This window comes from Phoenix dactylifera, chromosome 16 (assembly GCF_009389715.1).
Source record: "Phoenix dactylifera cultivar Barhee BC4 chromosome 16, palm_55x_up_171113_PBpolish2nd_filt_p, whole genome shotgun sequence".
Classification (NCBI taxonomy): Eukaryota; Viridiplantae; Streptophyta; class Magnoliopsida; order Arecales; family Arecaceae; genus Phoenix; species Phoenix dactylifera.
In genome coordinates, this window is record NC_052407.1 from 4,904,069 (window position 1) to 4,921,176 (window position 17,108).

A 17,108-nucleotide genomic window follows, 5' to 3' on the forward strand; every position below is an offset into this window, starting at 1 on the left:
GGTGACAGTCGAACCAGTGTCATTGGATCCGCTAACTTCCCTTTAAACACAAAAGCTACACTCTCACTAACACAAAAGTCATATACTAATCCTCCAGTTACCAACTACGAATCCGACCAAAGGCGGCTCTGCTCTTCCCTTACCCTCCATATAGCTTACCTACCAAATTTCGCCTAACTTCATGAACCCACGGCTCGTTGTTCGTGCCAAGAAGTGGGGCGGTAATCGTACGAGCGGTGCGCGGATCGCTCATCTGGAGGAAAAGGACAGTCGGAGCAAATCGAGCCGCCTGCTTCTCGTACCGTACATCCGAAGATATCTCTCGCTCCAAAAATTTTTCCCCCACTCTCCGAGCGGAAAAAAAGCGAACGATTTCTAGAGCAAAAGGGCTAGAAGTGGGAGGAGTCATCCGAGTCCAAGACGGTCTCGGAGGTGCCAAGCTGTGTTCCTCTTTCGCTGCTTCGATCTAGGGTTTCTGCCGGCGAAGAGATGGCGAGCCCGCGGCCGAGATCCTCGCCGCTGGGGCCAGGCGCCGCCCGATCGCCGGCTTCGACGGTCGCCGGAGCTTCCCCGCCGGCGAGCGGCGCGGCCCCGCTGGGGGATGAGGCGATCTGGAGGCGGCTCCGGGAGGCGGGGTTCGATGAGGAGTCGGTGAAGAGGAGGGACAAGGCTGCCCTCGTTGCCTACATCTCCATGGTCGAATCCGAGGTATTTTTCTCTTTACTCTTTAGTGGAACTGTGGGAACTGTGGGTTTTTGTTTTCAAAAGAAAAAAAAAAAACTATGTTTCTTGAAACTATGTTCCTTTTCAATTTAGGTTTTTTTGGTTGTTTAGATAGGTGATCTTTATCGAATTTCGAGTTTTAAACTGGAATCTTGTAAAGAGTTTAAAAATTTTATATAGATTTGTTGAAAATTTTGGCAGAATGATTTGTTGGGAACACCGAGTCCAACAAGATATTTTTACAGGGACCAAGATTCCCTTTTTATACAAATTTTCTCATAAATTTTCTTCGTAGGTTTTACTTTTTCTTTTTCGTTCGTCCAATTTTGTTATTTCTTTTGCCCCCGATTAATCAAGTGAATCCCTGGTTGGGAGTGGTAAGTTGGGGGAAGAAAAATATTTGTTCATAAATTTTAGTCTAGTCTTTGTCACATATACAAATCTTAACAGAAGAACCAAGAATCCTTGATATGAGATATAACATAGTTAAGAAAATGATTTAATAGCAAAAAATCAAATTTTGGTTGCAATAGTAGAGCCTGTAGACCTTCTTAGAAGGGTGACGAGGGTAGAAATAATATGGGTCCAGGGATCTATGTTTAACCGTTTTGAAGTGCTTTCGCCAGCCTTGGTGGCTTTCATGAATGGGAATAGAAGTAAAAGGCAAAATAAGCTGTTGATCATGAATTGTAGAGCTGCTGAACAAGAAAGTTAAATAGGAGAAAAATAACATTTTATAAAATATGAAATAAGGATGAATTTTTTCAAGAACAAATTGAAAGAGATGTGTGTACTTTTAATGAGATGCAAAGGAGTAAGACTATGACCATAGGTAAGACATGGAGAGATAGAAAAGCTGTAGCATTGGATGACATGTAGAGGAAGGTAGATGAAGTGCTAGTCTTCTACAGCCTATCAGATTTGGTATGGCAATTGAAGACTTTCATGTCTGAAGAATATTTAGTGCTCAATCATGAGCACACCCAAAACTACATATTTTGTCTGTTGCATGTTCATGTACTTTGGGGGCCCACTTACAATCGGAACATGTAGAATTGGGTACTTTTGAGATGCAATATTTTTATTGTTTGTATTTAGAAAACATATCCTGTTAACAATTATTTGAGATAGGAAAAAACAGTAGTCATGGATTGGTAAGGTAATAGGGATGTTGCTGGTTGTGAAATAGAGAGGACGGGCCATATGCTGAGGGAAACCATGTCTTGGCTTGTTAAATGAGTGGCAATGAGTTGAGAGTTGAGACAAAGATGAATTCCATTTTGTGTGTTTGTGTTTTTTTTTTTTTTGAGAGGGGGGAGGGGGTGGTGAGGAGCTTCCTCAGCCACCCATCTGTCTCCGCCCTGAGGTTGCTGCTCATCTTCACCATTTATAACTAGATGATGTTACTCGATTGTTTATCACTTTTCCTCTTTTATTACACTAATGAGATTTCATGTCCACAAGTTTATCCCCATATTTGTATTAATCATGCCACATGCCCAACTTGATTGATTAATATCCACTTTTGTGGAGAAAACTTTTAACTGATCCTTGCAGTACAATGTTTTCTGTGGGAGCAGAAAACCAATTTAAAAGCAAGCACTTAAGTGCTATGCTTGTGGAAGTGATTCAGAATAATACTTCAAATACTAGTTTGGCAAAAGTACTTAGGCCTTACTTGGCATTGCATATGGAGGGCTAAAAAGTGCTTCTTGGAGAGCCAAAAGCTCTTTGAGTGATTTTGAGGAATTTGGTAAAAATTTTGAAATAGCCTTCTGGCTCCTCGAAAAGTTGAAGAAGGTTCACTAGGGAGCTCCAATTTATATTTTTTGGTAAAAGCTCTACTTGAGATGTGTCAGAAAGCTTTTTTTTTCTTTCTAAGTGACTGGGATTCAAGTCCTTATAAGAGTTTTTTTTTTAAAAAAAGAGTTTAAAAATAATTTATAAGATAGCAGTACTTTATAAGAGCAACTTTTGATATTATAATATAATATGATATATATAATATAATGAAATATATTTATCATCACTGTTATTCTACCATGATAATCATATTATAATATATTATATTGTTATGCTATAATAATATTATCTTATTATAATATATTAAAATAATGATATCATTTTATTATACTATAATAATATTATTATTGTAAAAAAATAATATGGTAAAAATATTATTATATTTTATAATAAATTTAAAATTTTATTATTTATTATATTATCTAGATTAAATACCAAAATAAATAATTTATAAATTAAGAATACTTTATAATAACTGTTTTGATAGGACGGACAATTAGACAATTGAAAGCATTTTATAATGTCTTTTGTATACTAAAGGCACTTTCTTGAATTGGTTACCAAAAAGATATTAAAGTAATACATCACTTTAGTAATGTAATTGCCAATAATAAATACCTTTTTATTAAAAGCTCTACTAGCAAACGATCTACTATCCAAAGCTCTATGACCTACTATAATGCCAAACTGGGCCTTCATGTGCCTTAGATTCTGATAAGATGTACCTTCACTCATTTGTTACCATAATGGATGACACATGAACCTATTTGAGTAGGATCTCTATGTGCTGATTTGACCGAGAACATAAACAGACTCTCATTAGCAGTTATCATCAGCACCAAGAAATTTTTGTTTCATCCAATCTCCTGAGCTTGACTACCTTTTTGCTATTCAATCAGATCAAGGCACGTATTCTTTGTCAACATGAGCTTCTTTTCGCCTTCTAGTGATATAATGAAACTACGGTATATGCTGGCCTATTTGACCTTCCTACCTACTGCCATGAAACTACTTTTGGTTAGGAATACAAATAAGCTTATCAGTAAGCTGCTCGGGTTTGACCTGTCATGTAAAAAAGGCGCTCAAACTTAATCTATTCCATTGAAACCAGTATTCAAAACTAACAACGTTCATTGGCATTTAAGTAGACAAATCATGAAATATAAGGGTGTTGGCTTCTTTTGTATTAGTGGTTGTTTGGTTATGCAGTGATGGTAATTGTGGTACTAAGTAGGAAATTTGCATAGTAGGGTTTATAAAGCAACATGCAGCAGTTGGGTAACTTCTTGATTATGGCTATGTTTTGCCAATTGGTTATATCATTTTAGTAGAATGTTGAAAACAATTAAGGGTTAAAGTTAAAGTTTCTGTGGGTTTTTTTGCCTTGACCTGCTGCTGGATCATCTCTGTTATCCCATATGACTTTCATCAGAAAAGGGTTTTTATCTTTGTCTGTTTCCTTTAAGAGAATAAGTGCCAAAGTGTCAGCTTTCATGTTCTTTTATTGGCATTGTTATAGTATTTATTGTTATAGTTCTAGGTATTGTTGTTCTTGTTGTTGTTCACATGATCTTTTGCTTTCGTTCAGGTTTGGGACAGATAGAGTTCTTATTTGAGTGCTTTGGCCTTTCTTTCTCTTTGTAGTATCATCCTCTACTATGATGATGAAATTTGACTCTCTTGAGTTGTTTTCAGTTTCTACTCTAAAAATGAACAAACTCTTGATGATTTTGTGAAATATACATGTGGTCTTTCTGTTATAGATTATATTCTATGTAGTTTAATCTCTTAACATTGTATTTGATTCCTGGGAATGTGCACCCCTTTCTAGGAATTGAATTTGCAATGTCAGATGTACTTTTGTACTACACATGAATCAAATATTAATACTATGTTTGCTCCAAATCTTTTTTGCATCGACTAATTTAATGAAGAGATATGACTGTCAACACCACATGGGGCTTCTTATATTGGAGAGGAAGGAGTGGACATCCAAATATGAACAAGTTAAAGCTTCTGCTGAGTCTGCTGAGGTTGTATACCGAAATGAGAAAGCAGCACATTTATCTGCTATAGCGGAAGCAAGGAAACGAGAAGAGAGCCTAAAGAAAGCTTTAGGAATTGAGAAAGAATGTGTTGCAAATGTAAGAACATACCACCTGAAGAATTTTGTTGGAATCAGATGCTATTTTTTATTTTTATTATTATACACAAATACATTCATGTGCTTAAAAAAATCCTATGTGATATTTTTTTTTTTTTGCATATCATTATCCAAGTAAAATTTTGCTTTTTTGTTCTGGTATCTATAGACGCATCTTTCTGTGTGCTGCCATCTTGTGTGATTTTGTGGCTGTAGTTCGGGAGAGGTAGTAGGCTTATGTAGGTGCAACTTCTAATACAACACTAAGACATGGGTACACTAGACTGCTTTATCATCAATACATTGCAGGAATATCTGGTCTTCAGTTATCTGACACCCATATGTGCATCGGAGATTGTATGCAACATCATCGACTATAGTAAAAGTTAAGAGGAAAAATTTACATAATTATTGAGCATATGGATGAAATATTACTATATTTTTGACCAGGTTATCTATGTATAGGTCTTAATATCTGAGTAGATGAAATATTGTAAACATGGTTATCTATCCTTGATATCTGTTAATCAATGTGCTGTTCTGACAGAGTGCTAAGAATTGTAATTTCTAGAATGAACACAAGCACCATTTTTTTTGTAAAGCATTATTTACTTCAAGTATGATTCTATAGAAAATATGATTCATCCATCTCCAGAAGTGGACAAAGTTGTGATGGAAGATCATTAGAGGGCCAACAATGCCTCCCAGGGTTGGCAGCACCAAAATTGGACTAGAAAGCCAGTTAGTTAGCAGACCTATTTACATGCAAAACGCTAAAAGAGTGACACTTGTGGCGCATCACTAAAATATCTAATAACAAAGGACTAGCAGTTGATGCTTAAACACGCATCATTTTCAAAATTCTCATAGATATAATGCCGGACCTCTGGGACATTGCATGGAATCAACTGTTCAATATACATATGGCCTTCATTTATTAATGAGGATCATGGGAACCAAATTGATTGTGATGTCAGAATTACTGTCAAAGCTTAACAGCTTCAACATTGTATGAGCATAATGTTTTCGGAGATCGAATGATTATATTTCAGGTCAATTTATTGAATATTTTAAAACATAGTTTTTCTGTTGTTGGAGTACACCATAGAATAGTTGTTGCTGTTGCTTTTTGTCAAGGCAACCTATGAGTGCTTAGATGGGTTATTTATATGTTTCTTATTTTTTTATTAGATTTTTATGATGTTAAACTGACATGGTAAAGAAAAGAAGAGAAGGGCTCAAAGTTTTTTTCTTGCCTGTAGTAATGATTCGATCGAGAGTATAAAAGATTTTTTTTTTCAACTCGTTCAACTCGAATCTATAAAAAAAAAAATTAGAAGAAGATGGAAGAATTGCGAAAGTAGGGCTCAAGTTTTTTTTTTCTTCTATTGATTCTTCACACCTGCTAAACTGAGATACATAACTCCTATTTATAATACTAGCGAGGTCCTCCTTTTCACAATTTGGGTTAGATTCCTCTCCTTGTTTGAATAGTACTGAGTATCCTAAAATAAATATAATTAATAAAAATATTCTAAAAAATGCTAAAATTTAGAAATATTTTAGAAAACACTAAAATTTTTGAGAAGGTAGATCTCAACTTTTACATCGATTATGTCTTCTGTCACTCCATCTGACTCTTTTCGGATAGAGAGCTACTCCGATCAAAATCTTATCCGAAAAAAAAACTTTTGATTTGACCAGCTTGTTTCGGAGCCTAAATGTTGGATTTTTGTTCCAATTCAACGTTTTAGTTGTAGATCTCGAAAAGTTACCCAATTTCAAAAGAAAAAAAGATTATCTGAATCGGGCATCGTATAACTATGTTATAACAGCCGAAAGTTTGATGCAACTCGGCTTTCCGATGTGGCGGATCTTTCTCTTGGATCCTGTCCAGTCTTGCTCGTAGTGGCCAAAATATTCCACATCGAGTCTAGTGATCCATCTGAATATTTGTAGTGTCCACAGTAGTCCACATCGAGTTTAATGATTCTTCAGGATCAGAACTCTTCTTGTTTAGGAGATTTATCTTCTGCTAAATCAGAATTGAAGGTGAAAAAATACTTGTTTTCTACCTCGCGACTGAATCACTTAGTTTTGCTCGGAGATAGAGTTGCTGGTGCTTATGTTGAAGGCGTTATAAATAGAGACATAATCTCAGTGAGTTGGGCTATCTTCTTCTCTAGTTGTGTGAGACGTTCCATCATCTCATCATCGATTGAAATATAACTAGTAGCCATACTTGTCTGTCATTCAATGTACTTCAAACATGAATAGCCCTTCTTTTGACTGCTTGTACCGCTCGCGCATTTGGACCGTGCACTAAGCTTCCATTGATATAAAGAAATTTGGTTTTGATACCAACTTGATCCGTTGGAGAGAAAGATTTTTTTAACCTGCTCAACTCGGATCTCTTAAAAGAAAATTAGAAGATGGAAGAAATCTCGAAAGTAGGGCTTAAGTTTCTTTTTCTTTCATTGATTCTCCACACTTCTTAAACTGAGGTAGATAACCTTTATTTATAATATTAGCGAGGTCTCCTCTTTTACAATTGGGTTGGATTTCTTTTCTAGTTCTAATAGGACTAGGTATCCTAAATAAGTATAACTAATAGAAATATTTTAGAAAAAGCTAAAATTTAGAAATATTATAGAAAAGCTAAAATTTTTGAGTAGATAAATCTCAGCTTCTACGTCAACTCTGCTTTTTGTCGCTCTACTTGATTCTTCTCGGAGAGAGTTATGTCCAATCAAAGTTTTATCTGAAAAGAAAATTTTCGGTTTGACTAGCCCGTTTCAGGGCCTAAATAGTAAAATTTCGTCTCAATTCAACCTTCTAGTTGTAGATCTCAAAAAGCTACCCAGATTTCAAAAAAAAAAAAAAAGATTATTTCAATCGGGCATCATATGACCAAGATATGGCCTCTGGAAGTTTAACCTGCGACTCAGCTTTTTGATGTGGTGTAGCCTATGACTCGGCTTTCTGATATGGCAGATTTTGCTCTTGGATTCTGTCCAGCCCTACTCGTAGTGGCTCTGGTGATTCCCCTGAATACTCATAGTGGCCAAAATAGTCCACATCGAGTTTGGTGATTTTTTAGGATCAAGTTAGCTTTTGCTGCATTGATTATTAAGAAGTTTAAAAAAAAAAAAGAATTTTAGATTACATACTAGAAGAGCAGGATGACAGAAGGATCAGTAATTAAAAGTACGAAGGGGATATAGGTGCTGGGTGTTGCGTGTGCATATTAAATGCTTGAAAATCTGAACAGGGAATATGAAAGTAAAAATTAATAAGATAATGTGTCAAAGGAATGCTCGAACTGGTATGTGTTCTAAGTGACAACAAAAAGGTGGGGAAGAGGAAGATAGGAAGGAAAGGCCACATAGGATGAGAGATGATTTTGATGGAACGGAAAGGAGAGTACAAGAAAGAAAATAAGCAGAAAAGTGTAAAAGTGAAAAGAAGTTAGAAGAATAAATGTTCCAAATTCAAAACAAGGTTTGCAATCTAGAACCTTACCACCTTGTAAGGGGTGTACCATACCAGTCAGGTATGGAGACTTGGTACGCTGCCCATATTGTCGGTGTTGAGGTATGTACCATTACCGACACTTGATATGGTGTGTACCAGGTCTAGTACCAAGATTGCAATCTTGGTTCTGATTTATTATGGAAAAGAAATTTTTGTAAAAAAAGTGAAAGTACAAAATGCCACTTATTTCAATTATATTTTATTGGATATGGAGTATCTAGTTTCTATCAAGTATCAAACAACAGTAAAAAATGACTAATATAAACTTATATTATGTTGTTTCAGTTATTCTACCATGTTATTCAACATGAATAAACATAAGGTAGTGATTTGTTATCCACTTGGAGCATTTTATAGACATTTTCTCATGTTTAGACTGTCTATATTTAAAAGCTGAAATATTAAATGGTGTTGGGAAACCATTCTCTAAACTTCTTAAATCTCATATTTTTCCATGCTTGACTTTAAACAATGAATTTCCAAATATTTATCATTCATTCACTTTGGTCTTCTATCTTTTTTGATTGTGACTTCTTGAAGTCCACAATTAGGAGGTGGGGGGGCCATAGCACATCAGCAACTGCCTTTGTCAACATATTGGAAGCTGTTATAGGTGATCTCATATGTAAAAAAATTCCTCTAGCTGTGTTCATTTGGAGCCCTATTTCAAGCATTGATTATTTATAGGTCTTCTAAGTGTCTGAAGATGTATGCTGTACAATATTGCACATCTTAAAGCTCTCTAAAAGCCTAGGCTAGTAGATGCTCTATGTGTGGATGAAGGCTAGACAATGTGTGGATGTCCTTTCTTCTACAAGTGGTTCAGTTGGGTATTTCGCTTGAAACAATATTCACAAAGCAGTTTCCTGCTGGTGTCTTGGTTTGGCTGAATTTGATTGAAGCTACATTGAGTTGATTGCTATTCTTTAAGTGTAAATTGCTATTCTTTAAGCCATCGCAGCGTGAACCTTCTCCTCTTTTCCGTCTCCATTACATCAGCCTATATAGATTTTGTGTTCTTTTTCTTGTCATTTCTTGTAAACTATTGCAATAATTTACTGCTTTGTTAGTGGCACCTACTGCTGCGAACTTAAATTTAATGCATATCTTAGTCCTTAATAAACTGCCTTATTCTATTTCTGCTATTGTAGGTAATTTATTGTTAGCACTCAACCTTTTTGGACAATGACTGTTGATGCTTGTCATCTTTAAATGAATGAAACCTTTACACGGATTGTTATCTTTTTGGAGACTTCCTTGGGCTTTCTTTTCAGTTGTTATGGTTACAAAATAGGCTACATATATTTTAAAAAATTCTATTTTTTGCCAAGGTTCACTTCTGATGCCTTTTGCTTTAAAGTAGGAGTTTTCATAATTGCCAATACTAATGTTCCTCAAGCTTGGTCTCCATCTTGTTCAGTTATGATCCTCTTGTCTGGGTCTGAAACCATTTCGTTCATTGAGAAGGTCTTGATCCAAATTTCTTGGAAGAATTCTGTAGTGTTTTCCATCCACAGTGCTGGTACCCGAACATCATATTTTAGCTTTCACAGGGAGCCAATTTCATGCTACCCATAGGGTACGGTGGATATAAGAAATTAAGATGCACCCCAAATGACATCTTGTTGAAAATTCAACAACTTAACACTTAGACAAGCTTTTTTTAAAAAAGAAAAATATTGTTATTGTCCTCAAGGATATACTTCTGAATGATAGATTGCTTATTAATTTTATAATGATATGGGCTCGATGTTCTGAAAAGAAAAGATAAAATTCTGTTCAGACGGTGTGTATTAACGAAGACCGGAGGTTTATTAGGCAGGGATATTTGAGTTTAGGTCAATGAAAGGAGAGGAAAATATGTAAGGCAGCTTTCTGTGATTGAGCTTGTAGTCTAGTATGTAATGTTTGAGATAATGCTATGATCATGGCATCAAGACATAACTTACTAATATTTTTCTTTCTTATATGTAGATTGAGAAAGCCTTACATGATATGTGTGCTGAATCGGCTGAAACAAAAATTGCATATGAAAATAAACTGGCTGAAGTTCGTCAAATGATGGAAGCTGCACAAGAGAAATTTGATGAGGCAGAAAGAAAGTTGCTTGCAGCAGAATCCTTGCATGCAGAAGCCAGCCGGAGCCGTAATGCTGCATTAAGAACCTTACAGGATGTTGAAGCCCGTGAAGATAAGCTTAGGAGGGATCGTATTTCTTTTAAGTTTGAGTAAGCTATCCTTCAGTTTGTTTTGCAGTTCTCTTCTTTTGAACTTTGTTTTAGATTTATATCAAGCATTCTTGTTGGCGGTTAATTATTTCTAAAGTTTTCCAATTGAATGCTCGTCTTATATAATCTTCTTCAATAGCAATTGTACTAATCTTTAGGTGAAGCTATTATTCCTTCCTTGCTTAATATGTGGGCTTCCTACATATCCAAAACCTAGTAGTGTCTGCAAACGATGGTTCAGATTATTATTTTTAACACTTTTCCCTGGTGTCATGCTTCCTGCCATCTGCCTTCATATTTTTTATTGAAATAGACCGGTACAGTGAATGTTCTCCTCATGGGATTTCCTCAGCCATCTATTTTATGTTGCTGCTTGCAATAATGATATTTACAAATTAATAATTTTGCAGATGTGATGCTAAGGAGCAAGACATTAACTGCGACAGGCAAATCCTATATGACAGGCAGAAAATTCTTCATGAGGAGCAAGAGAGGTTGATAGCAGCGCAGACCTTATTAAATCAGAGGGAGGAATATATCTTTGAAAGATCAAAAGAATTAAGCTGCTTCGAAAAAGAATTGGAAAGAACAAGAACAAATCTTGAAGAAGAACACAGAGCTCTAAGCGAAGAAAAGTCCGATTTGGATCTAAAGATAGCTGCTCTTGCAACTAGGGAGGAGGTCTGTTTATTTTTTGTTTGTTAAATGTGAGGTCTGCTGGACCAGTATCGGGGCTCGTACTGGTTGGCGACTGGTTTGGTATGGTATGGGTACATATTATACTATGCAGGGGCGTAGAGAACCATGGAGAGGGAAAGGGGGAGGGAGGAGAGGGAGGGAGAGAGGGGGGGGGGGGGGAGAGAAGAGGGGAGGGGCTTCTTTAGGTGTCGATCAACATTGAAGAGGAGCAAGATGAGTGACCGAACGAGCTAGACAAGCGACCGACACACACGGTGGCGCTTCGAAGCTCTGATCATGGTGGAAGCTTTGGGGGGTTGGGGGGCTTGGGCGGGGAGGGTGGGGTCTCAAGAGGGTTTTAACTCAGGGGGGTTTTAAGGAACCGAACCAACCTGACCTGTCGAATTGTCCCAATTCTTTACCAGTTCGGATCAGTATGGCCCGGTTCCAGAAGGTTCAACGTACCTTGGTTAAATGAGATATTCCTTTTTTATTCTATTCGGCTGTTTTTTAGTGAATGTTATTTTTGATCACTTTTTAATTCTTGCAGTCCATGATCAAGAGGGAATCATTGCTTGAGAAAAGAGAGTGCGAGTTGCTAATGTTACAAGAAAAGATTGCCTGCAAAGAACATGTAAGTTTTTTCCCTTATTATTAACAAATTTGTCTCCAGATTTGTACGTCAAGGGATACAAATTAAGCTAAGCTTTTGAATCAGTTCTCTTAGTTCTCTCCACTATGTATATTTATTTTATATTTTATGATGAGTGTAGGATGAGATTAAAAGACTTACGGATAAACATCAATCTGCTCTGGAAAGGAAGAGAAGTGAATTTGAAGCTGAATTGGAACACAGATGCAAGATGTTAGAGGATGAGATGGAGGCCAAACGAACAGCTTGTGAGGTTAGGGAGGCTGAACTCAGTAACAGAGAAAATGCTATTCAGGAAAGAGAACACTGTATTAAGCTTGAGTTGAGTGCATTAGCAGAAAAGGAAGAGAATGTAGCTAAAAAAATGAAATTACTGGAGGAGAGAGAACAAAATCTACATTCTACCCAAAAAGCAGCAGAAATTGAGATGCAAAATTTGCAGAAGGAAAGAGAAGATATGCTGAAGATGAAACTAGACCTTGAGAATTATAAATCTTCCCTAGAAGATGAAAAGAAAGGGCTTCTTTGTGTACAGGAGAAACTGGAGCTAACCATAGCTGAGAGAAATGAGCTTCTTGTTCTGGAAAGAAAACTTAAAGAAGAAATTGATAGTCTTAGAGCCCAAAAAATGGAACTTGTAGCTGAAGCTGATACATTGAAGGCAGAAAAGGAGAAGTTTGAGATTGAGTGGGAACTAATTGATGAAAAAAGAGAAGAGTTACGGAAAGAGGCAGAATGGGTTGCTGAAGAGAGAAAAGCAGTGGACCGGTACCTTAAAGATGAACATGATAGCATTAAATTGGAGAAGGAAAATTTGCGCAGTCAGTTTAAGAGTGATGTTGAGTCCTTGTCTCGTGAGCGGGAGGAATTTTTAGGCAAGATGGAGCTTGAACATTCAGATTGGTTCTGCAAGATTCAGCAAGAAAGAGAGGATTTTGTGAGAGACATCATGATTCAGAGGAAGGAATTAGAAAATTGTATTGATAAAAGACGAGAGGAAATTGAAACTTATTTAAAAGAAAGGGAGGGAGCATTTGAACAAGAAAAGGCCAGGGAACTCCAGCATATAAATTCTCAAAAGGAATCGATTGCCAAGGAGTTGAAACGTGTCGCATCTGAGATGCAAAAGCTTAATGATGAGCGAATGGAGATTGCTCAGGACCGTGAGAAGAGGGAGAAAGAGTGGTCTGAGATAAAGAACTCCATTGAAGCACTCAATGTTCAACGGGAGAAGCTACAGAAGCAGAGAGAATTATTGCATTTGGATAAAGAAGAAATTTATCAACAGATTCAACGCCTTAAAAAATTGGAAGATCTGGATATTGAATCCGAAAATAGGGCTCTATCTGAGACACCTAATAAATGGAGGGTTACTTTGAAAACAAACATGAATTCAGATGTTGTGCAAGATATTCATGATCCAAATGGACGGCAGGTTACTGCTAACGGTGGTTCTAAACTAAAGTTACTTTCTGAAAAGACTCCAGAGGTTTCACCTCCCACACCCATTAATCTATCCTGGGTCAGGAAATGTGCCGAGGTGATATTCAAGCGTTCTTCAGAAAAAAATTTAGAACATGTTGAATGCAAAAACCCAGTCAAGTTTGGGAAAGTGTCAGAAGGAAATGATTTAAACTCTCCAAAGTCTGTTTATTATAGGAAAAAAAACTCCAGAGATGGTAAAAGAATTAGCATGTCAAAATGGAAAGACCTTCAAGATCCATCTGTTGCATCTCAGAAAATGGAGTCAAAGGGTCATGAGAGAACGGGAAGAAAGGAGATGCAGTCTGCGAGATCTGATTCTCTGCTTGTGGAAAGTAATGAAGGCTTGCGTATTGCCAAAATTGAAAGTAACACAAATAAGGAAGTCGGCGAACTTATTGAAGATTGTGAGGAGAAATCTGGAAATACTGACAGTGCATTGCCCCTGGGAAGAAAAAGACATAACAATGCATTATCTCATGATCAGGCCGACATGCAGTTAGAACCAAGTCAGAAGCACCAGAGAAAAACAAAGCAGAATGGGAGTGCTGATGTGGAAGGAATTGCTTCTAACTGGTATAACTGTATTTTTTTAACTCTGTAGATGTGTTCTTCTGTAGTTTAGTATAATCTGAAGTTGCCTGGTATGTTTTAGCTATTTGCATGTTCTAACTTTCACTTTTATGTGGTGTTGCTAGCCTGTTTGGAATGCGAATGCCAAACTCAGATGACTGTGACTCAGCATCACTCAACCCCACATCAGGATGTGAAGAACTGCTTGTGGGGTGCAAAGATCAAGAATGTGAAAACCCCGAAGTTTCAATTCCAAAGTCACCAGAAGTTTCTCGGAATACATCTGCAGTGTCGCATTCTCATATTTTTGAAAATGGAAATTTGCATGGATCAGGAAGTTCTTTCCTTGTTGGAGATGGCATGCTATTGTCAAGTTCAAATTTTCATGAAATAATGAAGAAACAAGAAAAAGTAGAAGAGCAAGTGATCATTGAGGCTGAAGAACCGTCCAAGGTGATTACTAAGGTAACTTCTAATCCACATGCCCTTGTTTCATGAAATTGGTTCATTTTCAAAATTCATTGGATTTGGCTGACTTTCATGTTTTCGAATCTGATGCTCCTCTCAACAATCTTTTATCATGTTTATGTTGCTGATGGGTACAGGTGCAACACATCAGCTTTTGTTTATATACTGGCACGTATGTCAAAATTGACTTTGCTCATAGCAAAAACTAAAAGAAATCATATACAGACAATTCAAAGAAATATGGAAAAGCTTATAAACTTAAAAAACCAAAAAAGGTAGAAACTTAGTAGGAAAGCAATGTAGCTGTGTTATATATTATAAAACTGAATTTAGTAATTAGCAATTCTGATCTGAACTAGGCTTGCCCCAGTGATCACACCCCTCTGCCTATCAACCAAAGGTTCTGAATTCAAGTCTTGGGTGGTTCATCCGCCAGGTATTTGAACCTTGATAATTACAATGCTGGTGGGTCTCTTTCCCTTTCTCTCAAAAATGGAAATAATTGAGCAATTCTGGCATCATCAATTGCTAGTTTATATGGTTATGTGACCATTTTGCTACTGCATGTATTATTTTTTTAAAAAATATTCTTTCTTGATTCTTGATTGCAATAATGAAGAAAAGCATAGGGCATTTTCTACAGTATTTCATTTCTACTACCCTCATTTCTTGTCTACACATCTTCAGTTCTGCCTTCTTCAGCGTGGATGTTAGAAGGAAAATCCACGTTCTTCAAAAGCCATTCAAGCATTATAAATGATCAAAACTCACACTAGCACATAAATGACTTCTAAAGAAGTTAAATGGCCCAAATGGCTTTGTCCTTGCTCGTTTAAACTTGCCAGTGCCACCAATCCAGAGGTTGGATCAGCTCATATGGTGGTTTTGCCTGATGAACTGTCCAATTCTGGAGGATCTAATGGATTGGTTATAGCAGATTATACTAGGAGGTAAGAATTGGTATTGGCCAATTTTGACTCATTGTACCATGCTTTGCATACATTGCTGTTACAACAAGAATATCTAGAATTTCAGGGCAAAACTCACAGTACCAATTTTGTAAGCCTGCTGATTACTCTTAAACCATGCCTTCTCGGTAGCATATGGGGTGGAATTTCCTTATATACCTTGAAACAATTTTATAGTTGTTTTACTAATATGTTTGTTTTTTCTTATTGTTTCAATAGTTTATCATTTATTCCATTTTAAATGATAAGCTCTGTATGAACTTCGAATTCCTATATCAAACTTTTCCCCCTGATTTTCAAATGAAGTGTGAGAGATTATACCTTTTATGCTTGCACTTTCTTACATGCATTTTTTTTGTAATGTCAGCCTGCAATGGAACTAATTTCCAATGATGGTGATGAAATTAAAGAGCTAGATGGATCCAACCAAGATGGTGACAATGAAGTTGAGGATGAGGAGGATGAGAATAGTTTATCGGCGAAACAGAAGTTGTGGAAATTTCTTATTACCTGATTATGCAGATAACTTATATCATAGAGGTTAGAGTTCACCAAACCTGTATGCTGATTTCTCAATCCTTCTTATATTGCTGTTGGTTTTGGTGAACTTTTGTTCCATAACTACCTTAACTATCCATAGGAGAAGTCAGAATCATCTGGCATCTAATGTCGTGTTGGTTGTGGCATAGAAGATCGAAGAACATGCATTGGATCTGTGAGCGGTAGTTTTATAATCCGCTGTGGTATCCACTTTTTTTCCCCGTTTTTTGAGTTTCCCTGCTTTGGTTCTAAACATGTAGAGTGGTGTTTGTTAGTGTGCAGAATCTGTAAGTATGTTTCCACCTTGATACCATGTAAGAAATGCATGAGTGATGATAGTGCATAGAGATGTGCTTGGAAGTTCTGTATGTGTTTAAATCTCCTCTTGTGTGGGCAAAGGTTTTACTGGCTGGTGTGATGGTGCTTAGTTGGGATATATGTCTCTGACTGGTACTTTATTTCATGGTCTCTCTTTATGGAGGAATGATATCAAGAGGTGAAAAAAAATCCTGCTCCTGGAAGCTAGAGAATGGCAAAAGAGCATGGTTGCGATAATGTCCGTTGTCTTGATGGTGAAGGCTCATCGAATGATCAGGAAAAATAGGTAAATTAATGTGGGATTCAAAATAATGGTGCTGTTGATCTCATCAGATTTTTTTTTTTTCCTTTTCCCTTTTTTGGGGTCTTGTACCTGTATGTTCAGAGATCTTAGCTAGAATGTACTTTATCCTCAGAAATTCTTCTGCGAAAAATTGCTTTGATATTTTAGGTTTTCCACAATGACAACTGTTATCTGCACTTGGAATCCGATGGCTCAATGGGATCAACAATCGCATGCTTTGGAAGTGACCTGTTCAATTTTATCTTTTCCTATAATATGCCAAAGGATGCCAGGCAGGTACGTCTAAATTCCCACTCTCTAGTAGCCAATTCTTTTGAGAGAGGGAGGTAGTTGCTGTCACACCCCCGCCTCCATAGGGCACGTGCGGCACCCAGTGCCCACGTGGGGGCCATATGAGGGAAGAACGTGGGTTTCTTCTGCTAGATATTGTCCGGTTTCAGAGTTCGCATGCGTACCGCACGCGCCGCTCAGATTTTTCTTTGGTTTTATTTTCTATCCAAAATGTGTCTGCAGAATTTGGAGATATCCGTTTCATATGTTTAGGTTTTGTAATAAATTTTTTCGATGTGGGATTATTGGGCCTCATACTCTTTCTATCATCGGACAATAGTCGTTTTCGGCTTTAATACCAAATATCACGCCTCCGCGGAGCATGTGCGGCATCTAGTACTCACGTGGGGGCTATATGAGGGGG

The 17,108-nt window shown here is 36.9% G+C and overlaps 1 protein-coding gene across 5 annotated transcripts; it reads left to right on the top strand.

Moving 5' to 3' along the window:
• Positions 1-316: 316 nt before the first annotated feature.
• Positions 317-16,255, top strand: LOC103713670 (protein CROWDED NUCLEI 4-like). 5 transcript variants are annotated; one of them, XM_026807183.2, is made up of 9 exons: positions 317-708; positions 4,461-4,670; positions 10,178-10,431; positions 10,842-11,112; positions 11,660-11,743; positions 11,883-13,819; positions 13,942-14,281; positions 15,620-15,792; positions 15,893-16,255. In XM_026807183.2, exons 1-8 carry the CDS (start codon positions 490-492, stop codon positions 15,764-15,766), a joined length of 3,462 nt encoding a protein of 1,153 aa, XP_026662984.2. In that variant the 5' UTR covers positions 317-489; the 3' UTR covers positions 15,767-15,792; positions 15,893-16,255. The 5 variants fall into 5 exon arrangements, with proteins under 5 accessions (XP_026662984.2, XP_026662985.2, XP_017699897.2 ...); XM_026807184.2 differs by having other exon boundaries at positions 13,942-14,269; XM_017844408.3 differs by having other exon boundaries at positions 15,620-16,219.
• Positions 16,256-17,108: the final 853 nt, after the last annotated feature.

Coding starts and splice junctions, on each gene's coding strand:
- LOC103713670 (XM_026807183.2), top strand. CDS start 490: ATGGCGAGCCCGCGGCCGAGATCCTCGCCGCTGGGGCCAGGCGCCGCC. Junction 11,113..11,659: donor CTCTTGCAACTAGGGAGGAG/GTCTGTTTATTT, acceptor TAATTCTTGCAG/TCCATGATCAAGAGGGAATC. Junction 14,282..15,619: donor CGTCCAAGGTGATTACTAAG/GTAACTTCTAAT, acceptor TTGTAATGTCAG/CCTGCAATGGAACTAATTTC.